At 40.0% G+C, this 23,423-nt stretch overlaps 1 protein-coding gene across 2 annotated transcripts in view; it reads left to right on the top strand.

The window, feature by feature from the left end:
- The window catches only part of SSH2 (slingshot protein phosphatase 2), a 225,664-nt gene that overhangs the window by 175,552 nt on the left and 26,689 nt on the right, over positions 1–23,423 (top strand). For both annotated transcript variants that reach the window (XM_058675962.1, XM_058675961.1), the window contains 5 exons: positions 6,536–6,604; positions 7,347–7,412; positions 10,517–10,711; positions 15,629–15,722; positions 16,024–16,152. In XM_058675962.1, coding sequence (XP_058531945.1) covers positions 6,536–6,604; positions 7,347–7,412; positions 10,517–10,711; positions 15,629–15,722; positions 16,024–16,152 — 553 coding nt within the window. The remainder of the gene's footprint in view (positions 1–6,535; positions 6,605–7,346; positions 7,413–10,516; positions 10,712–15,628; positions 15,723–16,023; positions 16,153–23,423) is intronic.

The following is a 23,423-nucleotide window of genomic DNA, read 5'->3' as shown; positions in this document are numbered from 1 at the left end:
TACCAATCTTATGCCTCCTTTTTTCCTTCTTCTAATTAAATAATGGGAGGAGAGGGCAGTAGTCCTTAAGTCTGGGGCAGAACCTTTTTTGATCATCTGTCTTTGGCTTTAGCTACATTTTTCATAACTTAAAATATTATACATTGGTATAGAACCTGACTTTTGTGTCCTTAATTCTTAGTATTTTCTTTTTTATTTTCCCCTTTTTTCTTGAGAAATCTTGGGAAGACTGTGGAATGTGGCTGCTAAGCAGATCTTTACACTGTAGATAATAACCTTCCGGAAATCCTGCCAGATGTCTGAAAGCATTGACTTCCTGGTTCAGGACTAGAATGGAACTGTGGAATAGCTAGGGGTGTGACCCAGCCCTGGGGGAATTCAGCCACAAAGTTAGGAGGAGAAAGAGAAGGATTCTAATCGCCCCAATATTGTGGGGAGGAGGATCACATCATCACTAGAAGATTTCTCAAACTAGTCTTTATCCAAGCGTATTACACATAAGTCAACTTGAAAATGACTTGTGGGTTTACAGGAATCACAGAGCCAGAGTTGTTAGCTCGTACACCGCTTATAGCATATCATTGTGCACTTTGGTTTTACACGGGCTGGTAAACTATGTTTAAGAGGTTTTCTCCTACGTGGTTTTAACTGCTAGTGTTACCTAAACAACAGAGAACCTTCAGTAAGCATCTTCCTTGAAGAGTACCAACCTTGTCTGTATTCATTAGGATTTTAGGACCTTTTGTGGGGTTCTTATCTCTTGAAATCTGTGTGTTCCAGTTTGGTGGCCAGTAACTACATGTGGCTACTTAAAGAAAATTTTCAGTGTTTAAAGATAGCTAACCACATTTCAAGTACTAAGCAGCTTGTGTAGCTGGTAGCTCCCATATTAGGCAAGACATATAAAAGATTTTCGCTGTTGTAGAAAGTTCAGTTAGCAGTTCTGCTCATATTTCCTTTGTTCAGTTCTTCATAGCTTGAAAAACACACAAAACAGGAACTGAGGTGGCATGGAAACTTCGGCAGTCTTCCTCTCAAGGCAGACGTTACAGACTGCAGATCTCCTGACCTTCGCTTGAAAGGCAGAGTTACAGAGAGAGAAGAGTTTCGTCCAGGTCTCCCACATGGGTTCAGGGCCCATGCACTTGAACCATCCTCTACTGCTTTCTCAGGCACATCAGCAGGGACCTGGATCAGAAGTGAAGCAGCAGGAACTCAAATCAGCATTTAGATGGGATGCTGGCACTCCAGGCAGCAGCTTTACTTGCTATACCGTAGGGCAGGTCTAATCTTATCTGTTTAATTTTGTCCTAAACTTTACCAGAAAGAATGTTTCTTAATGTATGTACCCAATAATTTATCCTTGGTGAACTGCACTGTGTTCTATAATAAGTCCTGCTTGAAACATATCTGCCAAGTACCACTAACAAAAGAAAATTTTAGTTTGTAGAAAGTAAATTGAGATATGAAAAACTAGCAATTGTTATTCTGTGTGTTTTTTTAAACTTTTTCCATTTTTTAATTGTATTTTTGACAATCTTTACATAGTTAATTAGGGTAAAAAGATTCAAGGGCTGCAGGAAAGTGGGCAAGATATTCTGTGGTTTTCAAAATGAATTGAATATATTATAAGTTGTCAAGAAAACTGATTTCATTTTTTTATTTTTTTTTTTAAGATTCTTTTTTGTTTGTTTGTTTGAACAGCAGAGTTACAGAGAGGAGAGACAGAGCAAAGAGAGAGGGGGAAAGAGAGATCTTTAATCTGCTAGTTGACTCCCCAAATAGCCACAGTGGCTAGCTGAAGCTGGACCCATCTGAAGCTGGGAGCCAGGAGCTTCTCCTGGGACTTACACCTGCGCACGGGCCCAGGACATGGGTCCTTCCCTGCTGTCTTGCTGAGCCATTCTCAGGATCTGGATCAGAAACACAGTAGCTGCGGGCCCAACACAGCCTAGTGGCTAAAGGCCTCACTTTGCATGTACTGGGATCCCATATGGGCGCTGGTCCATGTCCTTTCCCACTTCCCATCTAGCTCTCTGCTTGTGGCCCGGGAAAGCATTTGAGTACAGCCTTCAGCCTCTGCACCCACATGGGAGACCTGGAAGAGGCTACTGGCTCTTGGCCGCGGATCAACTCAGTTCTGGCTATTGCGGCCACTTGGGGAGTGAAACAGTGGATGGAAGATTTTCTCTCTGTCTTTCCTTGTGTAAATCTGACTTTTCAATTTAAAAAAATTTTTACATAGATAAATCTTTTATAAAAAATAAGAAAGAAATTTTAGCTGGGACTTGAACTGGTATCCGTATGGGATGATGGCACCACTGGTGGAGGCTTAGCCTGTTATGCCATGGCACTGATCCTTTTTTTTTAAGAGAGCCAGAGATAAGAGAACTCCTATCTGCTGGCTCACTCCTCAAATGCCTACAATGTGCAGGGCTTGACTGATTCGTGTCTCCATGTGGTCAACAGGGATTCAGTTGTTTGAAAGATCGGTTGCTTCTTTTCATGGTCCACATTAGCAGAAAGTTGGAATAAAGGGCCAAAGCTCAAGCCCAGGGACTCCAGAGTGGGAAAAGAGCATCTTAAATGGTTTCTGAACTGCTAAGCCAAACATCTGCCCGCATTTTGTTTCTTAATTTCTCTTTGGTTGAACCATCGTTGTGGCACAGTGATTGACCACTTGCCATGCCAGTGTCCCATATTGAATCATCATTTGAAGTCTGTGTTCCACTTGCTGTACAGCTCCCTGCTAATGTGCCTGAGGAAGCAGTGGAAGATGGCTGAAGTGCATGCTCCCCTGCCACCCATACGGGACACCCAGATACAGTTATGCAGTTCCTAGCTCCTGGCCTCAGCTTGGCGCAGACCTGTGTGTTGCAGCCATTTGGGGAGTGACCTGGCAGGTGGATGAGCTCACGCTCTCTCTCTCTATCTCTCTCTCTCTGTCTGTCTGTCTCCCCTCTTCCTTTCTTTATCCCCCCTTCCTCTATCACTCTATATTTCAAATGAAAATAGTGTTTAGAAATAGTAGTAATTTATTTTGGGCCCGGCAGCGTGGCCTAGCAGCTAAAGTCCTCGCCCTGAACGAGCTGGGATCCCATATGGGCGCCGGTTCTAATCCTGGCAGCTCCACTTCCCATCCAGTTCCCTGCTTGTGGCCTGGGAAAGCAGTCGAAGATGGCCCAAAGGTTTGGGACTCTGCACCCGCGTGGGAGACCCGGAAGAAGTTCCAGGTTCCCGGCTTTGGATCAGCTCAGCACCGGCCCATTGCAGCTCACTTGGGGAGTGAATCATCAGACAGAAGATCTTCCTCTTTGTCTCTCCTCTCTGTATATCTGACTTTGTAATAAAAATAAATAAATCTTTAAAAAAAAAAGGAATAGTAGTAATTTATCTCTGTAGCTCAATGCCTTAAACTATCTGATACATATTGGACACTAAATAAGTCTTTGGGGTGGGTGTTCTGGTGAAGGATACCTGCATCTCATATAGCAGTGCCTGAGATCAAGTCGTCTCCACTTTCCACTTCCCACTAATGCACTTGAATGCCAGTAGATATTGGTTCAGACTCTTGTGTTCCTTCCACCAACCTGAAAAACCTGGTTGAAATTCTTGACTCCTGACTTTTAAATAACCCAGTTCTGTCTTGAGAGGGCATTTTGTTTCTCTCTCTCTCTCTCTTACATTTCAACCATTTTCAAAACAAGGCTTTCTGCACCCACCTCATCTACTCAGCTGCCTTACTTGTTCTTGGACTCTGGCATAGCACCTGTGCTGAGAGTGTTCGGGCCCAGGGTTTTGGTGAGGTAAAGCTGTTCTAGTCTTAGTCGGGATTGCCTGTGCTCTGGAATAACTAGTAGAATGTCAAGTAATAGGCCAACGAGTATGGCAAACAGTCCGATGAGGAACAGACCTTCATTAGCCCTGCAGTGACTTCAGCAATTAAAGCTTTATATTCTTCATCTGGTTGCTGCTGTAGTTTGAAGATTTCATTTATTTCAAAAATAGACAGAAAGAGATTTTTCATCCATTGTTTCATGCCCCAGGTGGCCACAACGGCCAGGGATGGGCCTGGCTGAGCTCTGAAGCAGACAGTTGGGTATCACTAGTATAGGCTTAACCCACTGTGCCAGAGTGTAGGTCCTTCTTGTTTTAAATTTAGATCCTCTGCATATAATTCCTTCATCTCCCCACTCCTTTAGTCATTTCAGATGTGTTAGAAAACCCACTTCAGATCCATGGTCAGCATTTGTTTTGCAGGACAGTGCATTCGTGTATATTGTCTTACTTTAAATTTTTAAATATTTATGATAACTTTATGAAAATAGGTTTTGTTATCTGCATTTTAGGATGAAGAAATTAGGGACTGGCATTGTGGTATACTGGGTTAAGCTACTGCCTATGATGCCAGTTTACCATATGGGTGCTGGTTCAAGTCCCAGCTACTCTGCTTCATATCCAGCTCCTTGCTAATGGACCTGGGAAAGAGGTCAAAGATGATCCAAGTGTTTGAGACCTGTGCACCAACATGGGAGACCTGGAAGAGGCACCAGGCTCTGTGCATAGCCATGGCCAATATAACTATTTGATTAGTAAACCAGTGGATGAACGATCTCCCTCCCTCCCTTCCCCCCCCCCGCCTCTATCTCTTCCTTTCTGTTTTTCTCAATCTATATCACTGCATCTTTTTTTTTAATGATTTATTTATTTTTCTTGGAAAGTCAGATTTACGGAGAGAAAGAGATGGAGAAAAAGATTTTCCATCCACTGGTTCACTCTCCTAATGGCTGCAACGGCCAGAACTGAGCTGATCTGAAACCAGAAGCTTGGAGTTTTCTTCCAGGTCTCCCACATGGGTGCAGGGTCCCAAGGCTTTGGGCTCCTTGACTGTTTTCCCAGACCACAAGTAGGGATCTGGAAGGGAAGTGGAGCAGCCAGGACACAAACCAGCACCCATATGATATCCCAGCATATGCAAGGCGAGGATTTAGCCACAAGGATATCTGCATCTTAAATAAATGAAAACTAAATCTTTTTTAAAAATAAAGAAGTTAAGGCTGAAGAGATTAAATAACTTGTTGAAAAGTTGTGCTGCTGAAGGAAATGGAGTCCAGATCTTTTGTGTGACAGATGCACAGTGCAAGGGTATAGTAACTGTGCTTCAGGTCCTCACACACACATTTTTTTTTGCTATCTCATTTAATCTTCAAAGTAATACAGTGAAGAAGGTGTTTTCATCCCAGTTGTACAGATGGAAAAGGCTGAGACACAACGAAATTACATAATTGACTATTAATTCTTTAGCAGGCTAATCCAGTGCATAATTAGCAAGCATAGTTTTGTTTAAGTTGTATCTGTTTTATCTAACTTTGTTGCAAACCTTTAATAATTATTTTATGATTATTATATTCTTGCATTCAGTAAATCTACATAAACCTCAGTGTTAGAATTGAGCAAATCAATCATTCTGAGGTCTTCAGCTACCAACAATAATAGTTCTGGCCTTTAGAAATAACCATTGGAAGGGCTAGCATTGCAAATTAAGCCACCATTACCTGCAAAACAAACATTACATATGACTGTAATTCAGACCTTAATGTGGTTGGGAAAGCTGTAGAAAATGGCCTAAGTTTTTGAGCCCCTGTCATCCACATGGGAGACCCAAATAGAGTTCTAATTCCTGTTTTTGCTGCGGTCTGGTCTCAGCTGTTAACAGGTGGACTCCATTTTGAGAGTGAACCAGCAGATGGAAGTGCTTGCTCACTATCTCCCAGCTACCTTCCAAAAAAATAGAGCTTAAAAAGAAAATTGTCTTTGGGGCCAGCTTTGTAATGCAGTGGGTTAGTAAGGCTGCTACACACAATGCTGGCATCCCATATGAGCACTGGTTCAAGTCCCAGCTGCTGTAGTTCTAATCCAGCTCCCTGTGGAAGGGAAGATGGCCCAAGTACTTGGGTCCCTGCCATCCACATGAGAGAAAGATATAGAGTTTTAATCTTTAGCCTGGCCGTACCCTAGCTGTTGTGACCATTTGGGAAGTGAACCAGCAAGTGGAAGATCTCTTTCTTGCTCTGTAACTTTGCCTTTGAAACGAATAAATAAATAATAAATATATATAAATAACATATATAATAAATAATAAATATAATAAATAAATAAATCCTAAAAGAAAAGAAGCAATAGAAAGGAAAGAAAGAGAAAGGTTTAATGAATCCTTGGAGTTGAGTTGGATTTTGTACCCTGGATTTACACCTGCTAAATGGAAGTCAGTATTAATTGCCTAGAATTTTTAGGTAATGGCCATTTGCAAGGCAGTAATACAGGGAGCTCAGCCAATAATTTCTTTGGTAAACATATAACTTTAAACAGCTTCTGATTCCATGGGTGAGATTGATAGTAAAATAATGGAAATTTCTTCACTGTAACTACACTTAGACCAGAATGTAAATGTTTATCCTTGGTGTTGAAAGAGTAAATAAACAAAATTGCTTCCAAGTGGAATAAGAAGTAACATAGATAATTTCTTCTCTTGCAGTAGCACTTGTACTATGGGCTTAGTCCTTCCTCTCTGGAGTGACACCCTAATTCATTTGGATGGTGATGGGTAAGAGCTTTCCCTTTTTATTCTACTTAAAGCCAGGGTATATGGTTCCATCTTAGTGCCTATTCATTCACCTGAGTGGAAAGCCAGTCTGTGTAACCAAACTGTCATATCACCAGTTCAGTGAGTTCTTTTAAACTCCTGTTTTGGGGGGAGGGGGGGAGGATAAAAATTACGACTCGCCAGGGTTTTTCACTTCTGTTTTTTAGGGCCTTCTCTGGTAGGAATCCAAACAAAGAACTTGTTTGTTGGCTCACTCTTTAATCTGAGCATACAGGGCTGTTGCAATGCTCCCCCAGAGGATGCTATGTTCTGTTTCAAATAACCTCTGCCAGCTGTCGGCCCGCAGTGTAACCCCTTTCCTGTGCCAGTTCCTTCCAGTGACCAGCCCACTCCCGCCTCCTCGTGTTTTTAGAATGTCCCCAAGAGACTAAGATGTTTGCTGCAGTTTATAAAACCAAATCAAGTTTGCAACGAACTCATAAGTCTTCCAAATAGAAATATACAGAATAGTTTGTTCATAGCTACAGCTAGGAAACTGCAACTCCAACCCAGGATTCTGTTTTTCCTGACAGAAAAAAAATCAATTGGTTGACACTTTTTAGTCAGCTTGTATATTCTAGTGTTACATGATTTTCTTCTACTGAGCCAGGTGTTACTAGCCTGGGAAGCAGCCTTGGCAACTCACAGCTGAAATAACCTGTCCTCATTAGTGAATTTTTGTCTTATTCTCTTCTGTCATCAGTGGGTTCAGCGTGTCAACAGATAACAGAGTTCATATATTCAAACCTGTTTCTGTACAGGCAATGTGGTAAGATGAATTTTATATCTCTACAAGTAAAAATGTTTTGTATGTTGTTGAAACATTGTTTTCTTGTTTTTTTAATATTATTTGAAGTGGTATAATTTGGTATGAGAATATGTTATCTTTTTATAGGATTTTGTATTATCTGTCTCTAGGGCCATGATAAAGGTAACCTAGAAATGCAGTTTCTGAATTGTTAGAGTAGAAGGCCTTGAGCACTGGCGAACAGTTAAGATCAGAAATATTTTTTGGCTCTAGAAGATTCCTGATGGATCTGACACCTATTGGAACTGAGTTTTACAGGTTTATCCAATGACTAAGTTACTTAGCCTCAGAACCGAGTCTTAGAACATCACACTGCTGAATGTGCTAACACTGACTGATAAATTTTCATTAACACTACTGGTTGTTTGCATAATGCAAATAAAGGTTAAGGAAACCCTTATAATTGTTAGTAACTGGTGTGCTGACACTTTTATATTATTTACTGTATGCCAAGTACATTACCTAGATTATATTTAATCATCAATCCCTAAAAATAACGTTATTGGCCCCTTATATAATTGAGAAAACTGAGGCTTTAGAAGGATTTTATAACTGGTCTGTCTCATACATTTAGACAGAACAGATTCTTATTCTCTTGTTAGATTATCTAAAAAACGATCAAATATAACCAGAAAATTACGTGACTCTAAACTTTGAAGTCTATCCACTAGTCAGGTTTTTAAACTTCAGTTTCTCATTTAGCTTCATGCTCTGTAGTAGAGGTCCCAGTGACGAGTGGAGTGGGCAGAAGGCAAACAAAAACAAGAAATAAAGAAGCCTGGAAAGGACTCCTGGTTGATCATCTTACCCTTAAATAATAGAATTCATAGGTTTGAAGTGGGTGGAGTTCTAAGAGTCAATAAACAAGTGACAGTTTTATCGAGTGTAGTTACTGAGGTATGACAGTTTCAGCTTTGTTTTTAAACCAGAATTTTAGATTTAGGGCATGTCTCCCAGGTGAATTTCTCATGGGTAATTTAAGACTTCCTTTCTTTAACTAAGGATCAATTAAAGATAACTGTGTTCCGATACCATGCAAAAGCGTACAGCAGTAAGCACAGTACTGTAAATGACTATTTTAGGTGTATTTTGTAGAGCAGGACAAAGCAGCCTTGATTCAAGTAACAACAACCTTAGATCAAGTTTTCATGTTTGAAATTAGATTGACTACTCTTATCTCTTTCAACTCACTGCACAATTAACGTTTTCTGTTGTACCACATGGAGAACAGTGAATTGAAAATCAAAGAAAAAAAAGCACATATGCTTTGTGAATCAAAGCAGAATTTAGACCAGGTGTTTCCTTGACAGGAGGTAGTTGCTGCAGCCTCACACTCCTATAGCAAAAGAAGTGCCTAAGGAGGCCACAAGTATATTCTACAGCAGCTGCTGCAGACCCTGTGGTGTTGCAAGCTTTGGAAGCATGGTTTCCTGGATGAAGGGAAGCAGGTGGTGATTATTCTGCCCATTGTACTGACTTGGCTCTTACCTTTGACCCCAGGATTTTTGACTGAAATTCTCTCTGAGAATTTGGCTTGCTTTGAATAATAACATTTTTTCAAAAGGTTCTGCAACTATGTTTTTAAGGGAAAAATCTGTTTCCCTAGTAAACATTGCTTAATGCGTTATTCTCCTATTAATTTGGTCATAAAAAAGTTTTTTTCTTAGTTTGCCTAATATGGGGTGGACAAGGATTCGAGAAACAGATATGGCCCTTTACTTTTGGTGGGGGAATGAACCAGGGCAAGCTTTCTGCAGAGTGATTTGCCAGTGTGCCCTATTATTTTGGCTGTTGTTTGACTTAATAATGCTAACAGGAATTTACCCCAGGTTAGTAGTCAAAGGTTTTAGCTGTGAGAATGCTTATAGTGTTCCATGAATAGCAGAAAAGTAGAAAATAAATATCTGAAAAATTGGAATTAAAGTGTGTTACTAATTATGCAAATATTTAAAATTATCTAGTTGAATGTTACATTGACATAAAATGATACTGATGACAAGCTGGAAAGTAAAAGAATGACTTATAAATTATATATAGAATATATTCATGGTTTTTTTTATTGTGTCTCTATACATAGAAAGACTGAAAATACCCATACTGAAGCCCTAACGGTGTTTGCTTCTGGAATTGTAGGATATTTCTTTTTATCTGAAGTTCCTAAATTTTCTGACCTGAACATGGATCGCTTTTGTTATGAGGGGAAAATAGATTTTTAAGGAATTTTTAAGATAAAAGCAGCAACGCATTAGCCTTACTTACTCTCTTACTTACTTACTCTTACTCTTTTTCCCTTAGTAACGTATGTGTATAAATAGGAGGACATTTTAATTCAAAAAAACTAAATGAGCTTCCAACTAAGTAGGCACTCTGACCATTGAGATGCATTAGTAAACCAGTCATAGAGAAGTCCTTGCTGTTGTACAGCTTTTCTTCCTAGTGTTTCTGTTTTAAGCCTTTCCCTAGGGTATAACTGAAAAGGAACTTTTCAGTTTCGTTTACCCTTCTTGAGCTCCTGAATTCAAAATGTTTAATTATCTCAGAGTAACCAGAGCTGGTCTTAGAAAGTAGCTCACGTGTGTGAATCAGTGGTTTAAAGTAGGAGGCTAAGGCAGCAAGGGTGGTGACATCAGATCAGTATTTGTGGGACATTAAAGGACATGGCATCAGGGCACAGACACATCTATCTGTGTGAACTTTTGGAGATTCTAAATGTCATAGAGAATATATGCTGTGATGTGATTCTGTGCCTAGGAAAATATATCCTTGTATAGTAAATTGAGATCTTTGGTTTCCTGGTGATATTGCAAAGCCACAACTGTAGGGTCATGAGTGCAGTAGGGTCCTAGATCTTTTTCACTAACAAGTTGCCAGTTCTCCTTCCCCTTGACTCCTTATTTTCATCATGTTCTTTGGGTATGGCTGGATAATATGGTACAGTAGGAATTGAACAGTGTTTATTTTCCAGGGGCCAAATTCTGTAACATCAGAGTTTCAGAGTCTGGGGGACATCATGGGTTGTTGGTCTTTTGGTACCGTCACGATTCTACAGTGCTCATGTATTTCAGGTCTGCACTGCAGAGTTTGCACAAAGCCTGTGAAGTGGCCAGAATGCATAACTACTACCCAGGGAGCCTGTTTCTCACCTGGGTGAGTTACTATGAGAGCCACATCAACTCAGATCAGTCTTCGGTCAATGAGTGGAATGCCATGCAGGACGTGCAGTCTCACCGACCCGACTCTCCAGCTCTTTTCACAGACATGTAAGTCAGTTTGCAGAGGATTCTGGTCCTTCTCTCTTATTTTCTAGGGAGGTCGTGGGCAACAAGTTCCTCCCTGATCTCTTCTCTTGGGCAGTTAATCTTACTCAGTGACACTATCTCTATCACACTTGTTTCACACATCAGGAAACCTGTTATTGGTGTTGCTTGCAAAGGTCTGTGGACTCTGACGTCAGGACACAATGGAGCTCTCATAGTCGAGAACTGCAGTATCTGGGCCTGTGTTGTGGTATAGTGGATTATCACACAACCTGCTGTGCCAGCATCTGATATGGGTGCCATTTTCAGTACCAGCTACTTCACTTCACTTATCTGAGAAAACAGTAGAGGATGGCCAAGTCCTTGGGCCCCTGATATCTCTGCAGGGGATGCAGAAGAAGCTCCTGGCTCCTGGCTATAGCCTGGTTCAGCCCTTGCCATTGTGGCCGTTTAGGGAGTGAACCAGCAGTTGGAGGACCTTTTTTCCTTCCTCTCTCTAACTCTGCCCTTCAAATATATAAAATTTTTGAAAGTATTGATTAGACAGAACCTGTGTTATCAAAATTATTCAGATTCCACTACTTTGAAGTTCGAATTAACGAATTAAACTGAAAGTATATATGTGAAAAAGCATTTGCTAAGTAACTAATGACATAAGCTTTTAGAAGGACGTATGCATTACTTATGAAAGCAAGATTATTTCTGGTCAGTTTAAAAGAATGCCAAGATTTTTAAGCTAATTTTAAACCTACCATTCAGGTGTCTTTATCATTTAAACTTCCTACTCTTCCTTCCCCCCCAGATCTGACCCTCTTACCCTCATCCTTTGCCTTAAGTCCTTGTCAGTAAGATTTCTTATGTCTTCCTGATATAATTTGCATAAAGGTGTAAGGTAGATCTCATGTTCATTTCCATTAATTTCCTTTTCAGGTTAATGTATTGAAAAATTCATGACTACCTTGGAAATTTTTTGCACTTAATTCCTGCTTTAAAATTAATAAAGATGTTTATTTTGCTCTGAATTTTCTGCACTCTCAGACTGTATTACAGCTAGGAAAGAAAAGTAGCTCCTTACTCTAACCTTACCAATAGGATTCTCCTTTAGATTCCTAAAGTTATTCCAAAACAATGCATGATTTTTTAAAAGATTTATTTATTTTTCTTGGAAAGGTAGATTTTACAGAGAGAGAAGGAGAGACAGAATAATTTTCCAATCCACTGTTTCACTCCACAAATAGCCGCAAAAGCCCAAGCTAGCCAATCCAGAGCCAGGAGCCAGGAGCTTCTTCCAGGTCTCCCACTTGGGTGCAGGGTCCCAAGGACTTATGCCGTCCTCCACTGCTTTCCCAGGCCACAAGCAGGAAGCTGGAAGGGATGTGGGGCAACCAGGACAGGAACAGGTGCCCGTATGGGATGTCAGCACCTGTAATCAGAGGATTAGCCAATTGAGCCATGGTGCCGGCCCCAATTCATGATAATTTTTAAGATTTCATTTAAATAATGGTAGTTAGTAAAGGGAAAAAAAATAAAATAGTTTTTTGTTTGTTTGTTTGTTTGTTTTTTGCCGATGGTGTTTCTGTTTAGAACCTCCTTTTCAGCAGTCCTGGTCTTTATAAAATCCCTTAGGAAAGCAGGCATTTACCTAGCTCGGAGTGCTTGGGTTCAGTTCCCAGTTCTGGCTGCATACTAAAACTTCCTGCCAATGTATGCTGTAGGACGCAGTGGTAGTGGCAGGAAGCCCTTATGTTCCTGTCATCCATGCGGGAGACTTCCATCCCATTCCCTCCTGGATGCCCAGCCCAGCCACTGAGGTTATTTGGATAGTGAACCACTGGGTAGATTGAACTTTCTCTCTCCCAAATACATTAATTTTTTTCTTTTTTTTTTTAAGAGTCTATTGTACCCTGGAATAATAATTGTGAGAAATATCTCAGATTTCAAGAAAGTATATTCTAAACCAAACTTACATGAGAGACAAAAATGCTTTGTCCCATGCCTGATTTTGTTAGCCAAGATTTAGATGTTATAACATAATGGGAAAAATGTAGTTGCTCATACTATCTCTATAGTCGTAAGCCAAAAAGATCTATAAAAGGTGGTCCCAAACCACATGGTAGTGGTTTCTTAAATGTTAGTTCTTAGTATGTATGATGTAACCCCAAATTTAAGATATGTTTAGTAACCAAATGTCTGTTCATGGAAGAATACATGTAAGCTTTAGGTCAGAGTATTAGTAATTATCTCTAGATAGAGGAATTTTTGTAGCTTTTTTCCTGTCTTAGTATTTTTTTATATTTTCCAAATTGTTTTGCAAGTGAAATTAAAGAAGGAAAACTGTGTGTTGTAATGTTTTTTCCACTCCTTTCTCTTGCCTAGTTTGACTTGAGAAACCTAGAAAAGAACACTGAAAATACATGGAACTTACATGTGTGACCCCAGTGGCAATCACATGCTGCGCAGGACACTGCATGTGTAGTGTCTCATTTAATGTCGTAAGACAGGCATTGTTGCCATCCTCGTTAAAAGAGAACAAGTTCAGGGAAGCAAAGAACGCTGCTCAAGATCATACCAGCAGTAAATAGCCAAGCTGGGGTTGAAACTAGATCTGTGTTCAAACAAGTATGAGGGATTGAGAGAAAGATTGCTAAACTAAGCAATCTAACCCATACTCAGAGGTGCTTAAATTTTTTACTATTATTTCTTTGAAATGGAAGACTTACAGTATACATTTACTTTTATCATTAGCTATGTCTGGGAAAAATGAAGAATGGGTAAGAATTGTAAACCTGGTCAAAGAAAGGGGAAAAAAAAAAAACCTAGTCAAGATTGGTTAATTGACAGGGACACGGTAGAGGTATTGGTTATATTCTTCAGGGTTTATGAGAAATGAGAACAAGAGTTGGGGAGTCATGAGGCCATGGTGTTGGGGAATCCATCTTTGGAGATGACTGAAGCTATTTTTGCAGCCAGTGATAAGGCGGCAGGCATCAAGGGCAGGCAGGATGCCTAAAAGCGTAGTCCATTTCATCTCCAAATAAGGAGAGGCAGTGCAGATACCTTTCTTGAGTAGGTGGGGGGAAAGATGTCACAGAAAGTACTGTCAACCTCACTCAAATTATGTATCATGTTAAATAATGCTTATAGAGAGACGCATCCAGTTACATTGAACCAATGTTAAAGTTTCAGGGATAATTTTAGGAGAGTTAGAAAGCTAAGGGAAGCAACACAACTTAGCAAGTCGAGTGTTGGGCAGGGCCGAGTTCTGAGTCCCTGCTGGTATATGTGTGATCATACACTATAACTTTCCAGGTGTTTGTTTCCTTTTTCTATAAAATAAGAATTACAACTTCACAGAGATAGTATGAGTGATTTCATGAAACAGAAAGCATTTTGGATGCAAGTATTTTAGGTAGCTGGTCCTGTAGCCCACCTTAGGACCGAATTTGCCTTACTGAAGAAGACAGCCAACCAGTACCACTATGCAGCAGGTTAAACCACTACTTGTGCCACTATACTGATGGCTCAAGTGCCAGCTGCTTTACTTCTGGTCCAGCTTCCTGCTAATGTGCCTGGGAAAGCTGCAGGTGATGGCCTAAGTACTTGCGCTCCTGCCACCCATGTGGGAACCAAGTTGGAGTTTCTGGCTTCTATCTTCATCCTGGCCCAAACCTTGGTTATTGTGGGAATTAAATAAATAAATCCTTTTTTTTTTTTTAAATAAAAAGACAAAGGCTTCCCACTTTCCTATTTTCTAGAATCACAGCAGTGAGTCATCAGCATTTGAAACTTTGGAACACCCAGTTGTTTCGTGGGTCACATCACTGGTGACCCACCTTAGTATTCTAGCTCAGAAAGTGATATTTAGGGTACTTGATGGGAAAGTACAGATGTGATCATTAAGGCATTACATTCAGTATATATCAGTTTATCTTTTTTTAAGATTTTATTTTATTTATTTGAAAGGCAAAGTTACAGAGAAAAAAAACAGAGATCTTCCATCCTCTGATTTACTTTTCAGATGTCTGCAGGAGCCAAGTCTGAAACCAAAACCGGCAGCCCAGATACTTAAGAAATCTTCTGATGCCTTCCCAGGCACATTGACAGGGAGCTGGATTAGAAGCAGAGCAGCTGGGACTAGGGCCCAGCACAGTAGCCCGGTGGCTGGAGTCCTCACCTTGCACACATAGCTAGGATCCCATATGGGAACCGGTTCATGTCCTGGCAGTCCCACTTTCTATCCAGCTCACTGCTTGTGGCCTGGGAAAAGAGTAGAGGACCTCCCAAAGCCTTGGAATCTACACCTGCATGGGAGACCCGAAAGAGGCTCCTGGCTCCTGGCTTTTGATTGGCTCAGCTCCAGCCATTGTGGCCGCCTGGGGAGTGAACCATTGGATGGGAGATCTTCCTTTCTGTCTCACCTCCTCTCTGTATATATGACTTTCCAATAAAAATTTGTATTGAGCTGCCAGGATTAGAACCAGCACCCATATGGGATCCCGACGCGTTCAAGACCACCACGCAGGGCCCCAAAATGGATAAATCTTTAAAAAAAACAAAAAAAACAAAAAAAACAGAGCAGCTGGGATTCAAACTGCTCCTCCAGTATGGGGTGCCAGCACCACAGCATAACTTCACCAGAACCCCAGACTCCATCCAGTTTATCTTCACTCCTTTGCAGGTCTGAATATATGAATATATTTAAGGGCCTTTAAACACATGTAAATAGAACCTCTTAAAGTAATAATTTCTACACGTTTATGATTTTGTACATTCTGAAAATAAACTCAGAAATCTAATTTTCCTTTGCCATGCCTCCTCAGTATAAATTTGAGAATAATAGAGGTAGAATTGCTAATTTGCAAAGATAAGCAAATGGTATATTCATTAACTTGGTTAAATTTTCTACTTCTCTCTTCTCAGACCAACTGAGCGTGAGCGAACAGAAAGGCTAATTAAAACCAAATTAAGAGAGATTATGATGCAAAAAGATTTGGAGAATATCACATCCAAAGAGGTAAGATAGCTTGAGTCCTCACTGGCCCAAGGCTAGGAATGGGATAAAAGACAGTAGAAGATTAAAAATGGAATAGGATTTAAAAGTATGGGGAAAATAAATGTAAATTGCCTGATTTTTTTGCATTTATGCTGTATAAGTGTGTTGAAATATTGCATGATATCCTGTAGCACTGTACAAGTATTATGTGTTAATCTAAGAACTTTTAAAATGATCTAAGACTTATATATGCACACAGATAAACATATATACATACACACACATAAAGAGAATACTAGTACAAACGCCTTCTTTGTTTCAGATACGAACGGAGTTGGAGATGCAGATGGTGTGCAACTTGCGGGAATTTAAAGAGTTTATAGATAATGAAATGATAGTGATCCTTGGTCAGATGGACAGCCCTACACAGATATTTGAGCATGTATTCCTGGTAAGTGTTAGAGCCATTTTAACTAGTATGCTAAAGGTGGTTAATTTAGACCCATAATGGGAAATTGTTCAATTGTATGGTAAAGGTTATAAGTACTCACCATTTCCATATTATTTGTCTTCTTAAGATTATTTGCATATGCAGCATGACATTGTGCGTGGGTATGTCTTCCCAATTCCTCATTCAGTGGTAACATCATGCTGGTGGATTTAGACTGACTGTGGTGGGCCATTTACACCAAGGAAATCTGCAAATGCTGATCAGGCTTTTCCCCCCCTTAGGTTATCAAATGTTTCATCTGCTTTTCAGAATACTCAAAAGTCAGAAATACCAGTCTGTTGCAGATTTATAAAATATATCCAAATAGGATGATTCTTTGTCATCATTCTCTGAAATATTGTCAGATCTATCTGAGGTCTGATATAGCTGTGTCTAGACATTTCTTGTAACTAAGAGGTTATTGCCTTTTAAACATATGAAACCCTGTAAGCTACGTTTTGATTCCCCCAAGTCCTTTTATAATTATCAAAAAGTGAGTAACTAAAAGTTATTTGTGCTTCTTGAGCAGAAACCTATAGTTAACCCAAAGAGACCTCACTAACAGGTTCATAAAACTTCTAACAGCCTAAGACCTATATGCCTCTCAAATATTGAAGAATTCTAAGGACTGGTGGTATGGAACAGTAAGCTAAGCCTCCACGTGCAGCACCAGCATCCCTTATGGTGCCGGTTCAAGTCCCAGCTGCTCTACTTCCAACCCTGCTCCCTACTGGCTGTTGTAGCCATTTGGAGAGTGGACTAGCTGATCAGAGATCTCTGTCTCTTCTTCTCTGTCTGTAATTCTGCTTTTCAAACAAATAGATAAATCTCTAAAATAATAACAATAAGTAAATCATATTTGTTTAGAAAAGAAATTCGTCTGTACACAGTAGTGAGAACAAAGAGGATAATCAGAATCAAAACGTTTTTGGTTCTACTTCCCGCACACTTTGAACAAAAGTTCTAACAAAGAATGAAGCCAGCTTAGATTCCACTTCCTATGATCAGAAGCCAAGAAACAGGAAAACTAAATGCACAAGAACTGACCAAACAACATCACTTCCCCTCAGTATTCAGGAGTTTATTTCACCAGGCAATCGGACGTGGTGCCATTGGCAGCTTGTGCCCTGATTTAACTTGTTGAAACTCCAGAGTATGTGTGTCTCTCCAGTGAGTCATAGTAGAGTATAGCTATGAAGTTACTCATGAAAGGCGATAAGCTAGGAGGAGAACAACTTCTCCATTACGTTAACCCTCAGTGTGTGTTGCCATTTCTGGATGTGGATCGTACCATGGACTGTCATCAGCCTTTCCATTTGTACAGCTCCTGGCTGGGTTTTTTTTGTATCTTTCCATGAGATTTTAAGCATATCCAGCTCTTATGTTGTTGGAAAGAATTCTTGTGTAATCTATATAAAACTTAGAACTCACTTATTTAAGTGGATCCCACCCTGAACTGTCTCCCCTGTCTCCGTGTAACCAAAGCTGCAAACACGGAAATCCCTTTCTCATTGAGCTGTTATATAGCTCGCTATTCATCATGTCAGTAAACTTGAATATCAATAGTCAACTTCTGACTAGTTAACTTGTTTAACTTCAGGCTTGCTTTGGTATCCCTGATGACACTCCCCACTAAGAACTGCTTCTTCCTTACTCCCACTGCAAATGATATTACAGGCACTCAAACAAACATTAATGGTACCATAAACAGAATAATCTTAATACTCCCCTCCCAAAGATTACATTTCCCTAAGCTACTACTAATGTACCAGTAGATTCATAGTATGGTGTCATGATTGTCAGGCATTTTCTGTCTTGAGTTCTTTACTTATAAAAATAATAGATGTTTGTTCTAGAAAATTTTACAAGACAATAAATCACATTTATTTAATTATCCCAACAGCAATCATTGCTACCTTTTGTTATATGCCTTGAAGTTTGTATTTGTTATAAAGGCATACATGTATGAGATGTGTACTTTTTTAAGTTTTAGATTCACAGCAAAACAGATTGTTCACATAATGCCTTGCCCCCAAACACACACAGCTTCCCTCATCTGAGTGTCCTACATCAGCATGGTACATTTAGTACCATTGGTGAACTCATGTGAGTACATTGTTATCAGCCAAAGTCTGCAGTATACATTTGGCTACACTCTTTTAAGATGTATTTATACTTATTGGAAAGGCATATATACAGAGGAGGAGATATAGAGATAAAGATCTTCTGTCCACTGGTTCACGCCACAAGTGGCTGCAATGGCCAGAGCTGAACGAATCAAGAGCTAAGGAGCTTCTTCTGGGTTTCCCACATGGGTGCAGGGTCCCAAGGCTTTGGCTGTCCTCGACTGCTTTTCCAGGCCACAGGCAGGGAGCTGGATGGGAAGTGGAGTCACAGGGACATGAACTAGCGCCCATATGGTATCCTGATGCATGCAAGGCGAGGACTTTAACCACTAGGCTGCTGCACCAGGTCTTTGGCTTCACTCTTGATACTGCACTTTATATTGGCTTAGATTTATTATCTGTACCCACTGATACCATATCATAGTTTTCTAGTCTTTAAATCTGTATCTATGTACATATTTTTGAACAAAGGAGAAATCTATTTTCTAGGGAATGAACATTGTCTTCCCATTGTGAGGATTTTATTAGAGAAAAAACTTCCATCCTAAAATGTGTCTCTGATCAAAGTTAATGATTGCACGAACATCTTGTCTAAACATCTTCCTATGCTTGTTCTTGGTAGCTTCCTGCCTTCACACCCCACATGCTGTATCCAAGCCTATATGTCTTCTCCAGTGAGGCTGTGTGCTGCTGGCTTTCCCAGCTGTTAACACACAAAAAGAGATCCCCCAGCTGCAGGCGATGGTGTTAATTTTCTGCAAAGTTATCTCATCTTGTGCATAATTGCCATGCCTGGAGCTCAACCAGATTGTGTGAGGAGAGGCAAGATTTTTCACCTCTGTCAGAAGAAAGAGCTCTGGTGCACTGCACGGAGACCTATTTATTTGTAAACTGTATGGAGAGGGACAGTATAGAACATAATTTTAAGTAAATCTTCAGTGAGAAGAGAGAACTGATTAGTGGGAGGCCAGGGTATTGTTTCTAGAAAAAGAGGTTCTTCCACACCCTTGTAAATGCACTGTTTTTCTGAACTGGAAGCCTGTGCCCAGCCAGATTTCAGTATTAACAGCTCTCCTGGAGGCTGTCCGACTTGGCTGAGAAAACACCAGATGTGACTAGAGACCCTTGGCAGAAGAGCAGCCAGCTTTCTTAGTTAAACAAGAGAAACACAAAAATATTGAACACGCAACTGGTAATTTTACTCCCAAATAAAAAAAGTAGTCAGATGTTTACTGCCAATCTTCTTTAGGGCTTGACATTATAAATACTTTTTAGAATAGTTTCATTGTCAAGGAAAAATCCAGCCTGAAACTGGTTACTTTTACTGTAGGTACAGAACAATGGAGGGTGTATGAATAGATGAGACAGTAATCAAATGGGTTGTTTTAATCATATTATACACTCATACTTTTTTCTCTCTGATCCAGATATATGGCATGAACTTCTCCTTTAGAAGAGAAGGTTTTTAGAGAAATTCTGTCTGGTTACACATAATATGGCCTAACAATATTGAGGCTATAGGTTGTAATGTGATTTAGAAAAAGATATCAACAGGCTTGCCCATCCTTGGAGATTTTATTTTAACATAATCCCCCCCCCAATACAATCCTTATTTGCTATAAATGTGTTCTCCTTTTTTATTTTGCTTGAAACAGTTGGACCCCAGCAAGGCTATTTTTCTGAGCATAACATTTGAAAAAAAAAATCAGTTACATGGGCTTATTAAAAAAGAGCCAGACTGAAAGATGCAAGTGAATTTACTTGAAAATGTATTATATACACCTAAGGTTTCATTTTTAATTTATTAGAATGTGTTTTTTATTGTTACATAGAACATGGCCATATTCCATGGAATTGTCATTGTAAGCCTGAAGAGCTGTGAGTGGGCTTTGGGTCTGTGGAGTAGTTACACCAAGTTGACCCCAGTTCTTTCAGGTTAAACCCATACTAACCCTAACCACAAGCCCAGTCACTTTGTGTGGGATTCACTGATTCAAGTCTCTTTAGACAGGTACATAAAAGCCATGGAATCTTCCCATCACGTCAGGAATATTTCCATCTAACTGGATGTAGTTCTGAAGAGGATTTAGATTTCTAAAATAAGAAGTGATGCACTCACATTTCCCTGGCTCCCTCCAGTTTAACCATTCAGCGCTAACTATTTGGTTTCCGTCTCCTTGAACTTCTTTGTGGTTCTTGCCTGTGTCTTAGGTGCAAGGGTTCGTTTTCTGAGCTTGAGCACAGTGCCTTTGGAACCACCCATTTTTTTTTTAAACAAGTCAGCCAAGATGTGTTCTGTAGAAAAGATCTGTTGTCCATGGCTTACTGACCTTTTCCTAAAAGGAGCTTTGGCACAGTGTCTTTGCAATACCTCAGTTCAGCAGCCAGATTTCAGACTATTTGTAATATGATGATAGTACTTATATAACACTTGACGCTCTTCAAAGTGTTTCATGTACTTAGTTGATCTTGCATTAGTGAGCATGATCCTCTTTATTGTGCCAGGCATGAGACTGGCATTTGTATGGTCTGATCTCATCTCAGAGGAAAAAGTGATGAGCCATATGAGACAGATACTCAGAAAAGATGACTGGAATGAAGGAACATAGCTAACACCTGACTAGACAATTAGGAGACATCACCAGGAACACGAGCAACAGACACACAGAAGATGAAAAAATAGAGGAAGCGTTAGACTGTGTTTGAATCTTGGCCATGAAGAGAAGATAGAAATCCTCAAGAGGAGTGTTCAGAATGGAGAGAGGATTTTCCCATTGGAATATGAAGGAAATCTTATTTGGGTAACTTTAAGAAACAGATTCCTGTTAAATATTTAGAAGTGGGCCTCATGCAGTAGCTTAGCAGCTAAAGTCCTCACTCTGCATGCGCCGGGATCCTATATGGGCGCCAGTTCTAATCCCAGCAGCCCCACTTCCCATCCAGCTCCCTGCTTGTGGCCTGGGAAAGCAGTTAATGATGGCCCAAAGCCTTGGGACCCTGCACCCATGTGGGAGACCTGGAAGAGGCTCCTGGCTTCTGGTTCCTGGCTCAGATTGGTGTAGCTCCGACTATCATGGCCGCTTGGGGGGTGAATCATCGGACGGAAGATCTTTCTTTGTCTCTCCTCCTCTCTATATATCTGACTTTGTAATAAAAAATAAATCAATATTTAAATATGTAGGAGTAGGATAGGAAGTGTGTTCCGTTTTACAGATAAGGAAAATGAAGGCAGAGAGGTTCAGCAGTTTTCCTTATGTTCCACAGGAGGAAAGTCAGTACTTGAACCTAGCTCTTCTGTTGCTAAATTCCATTTGGTGTATCTGACTCTGAGATAAACACCTACTTTTAAATATTTGCCTTCTCAAAAGATACAGATAGCACAAAGATAGAAAATGGACAAAACATTGAAAGATTGCTCACTTTTACTCATAGGAGAAATATAGATTGAAACCAAGCTGGAATAATGTTTCTTCTCCGACAAAATTTCAGAAGTTTAGCCACACATTTTGTTGGCAAGGCTGTGGAGAAAGTGCTACTCTAATGCATTTTCTGGGAGGATTGCAGACTTGCTTCAAGCCCTGCAGAGTGGGATTTAGCAGTGTCTAATAAAACTGCATTTAGCCTTTGGCCCAGCAGTTCAACCTCTACAAATACAAAAACATGATTCCATAGGAGACTGTTTAAATAAGCCAGTGTATTTCACTGCCCAGCCAAGTACTGTACAGCTATAAGAAAAAAATAAAGATCTCTATGAATTAGTCTATGGAATCATTTTAAAGATACATTGAAAGAGCTGGCACAATGGTATAGTGAACTAATCCTCCACCTATGACACAGGCATCTCAAAGGAGCACCAGTTCATGTCCCATTTGCTACACTTCTGATGCAGCTCACTGCTGATATGCTGGGAGGGCAGTAGAGGACGGTCCAAGTCCTTGGGCTCCTATATCCAAGCATCTGGGGAGTGGGCCAACAGGTGGGAGAGCTCGCTCGCTCTCTCTCTCTCTCTAACTCTGGCTTTTCACAAATACAGATAAATCTTTAAATTAATACATTTTAAAGTGAAGAAAGCAAAGAGAACTATGTACCATACTACTTTTTGTATAAGAAGTGGTAATGTAATTGGAAGTATCAGTAAGTACATTTTTTGCATTTTTTTCTTTTCAAAATACAGCTTAAGAATAAAACTGAATTTCTTGAAAATGGTTATCCATGGGAATTGATGAGATATAGGTGAGAATAAAACTTGTAACCATGTAGAAATTTTGCATACTCAAGTTGAAGAGAAAAGAATGGAAAAAGCTTATTTTAAAATTGAGTGCAAATGGGCAGATTTAACCCAAATGCACATCACATTCATAATCTCACAGAAAGAAATATTAATTCAAACAATTTGTAAGCATGATTCTTTAATTATATTGCTAAGGGAGATATAATGAGGAAAATACAGATAAAATTTGAACTTAATGAGTTTATTGTTGGCAGTCTTACTGGTATAATTATGCTGAATCTATTCTGTTAGTAAAATAGGTGAGTTTTTGGAGCACCAAGGATTAGGAATATCACATTACGAATTAGCATAGATGCTGTATAGGTGACCACTAGGCTCTAGTAATCAGATTATTACAGGTAATATAAATCATTTTAGATTGGATGATAATCCAAGCCTTCTACTGCTTTTGGATCTTGAGCAAAAATTATCTGAATTCTATCAATATTGGTTTTCTTGTCTAAGTTTTTAAGAGATTTATTTATTTGAAAGGGAGAGTTAGAGAGAGAGAGGTGGGGGGGGGGGGCAGAGAGATCCTCAATTGATAATTCACTCCCCAAATGGCCACAACAGCCAAGACTGAGCCAGGCCAAGACCAAGAGCCTGGAACTCCATCAAGACCTGCCATGTGAGTGCCAGGGGCCCAAGTACTTAAAATAACCTCTGCTACTTTCCCAGAGGTAGCACCTGGGAGCTAGTTCAGAAATGGAGCAGCTTGAAGAGGCTGGCATCTCAGGCAGCAGCTTACCTTGCTGTAGCTCAGCACTGGCCCTTGAAGATAGCTGTCCTAGTCTGCCATTTGTGAAAGCTAAATGTGATAGCGTATGAAGTGCCTG

This window comes from Ochotona princeps, chromosome 17, assembly GCF_030435755.1.
Source record: "Ochotona princeps isolate mOchPri1 chromosome 17, mOchPri1.hap1, whole genome shotgun sequence".
NCBI classification, from domain to species: Eukaryota; Metazoa; Chordata; class Mammalia; order Lagomorpha; family Ochotonidae; genus Ochotona; species Ochotona princeps.
The sequence above is the reverse complement of the archived record's forward strand: the minus strand, read 5'-3'. Positions and strand labels throughout refer to the sequence as shown.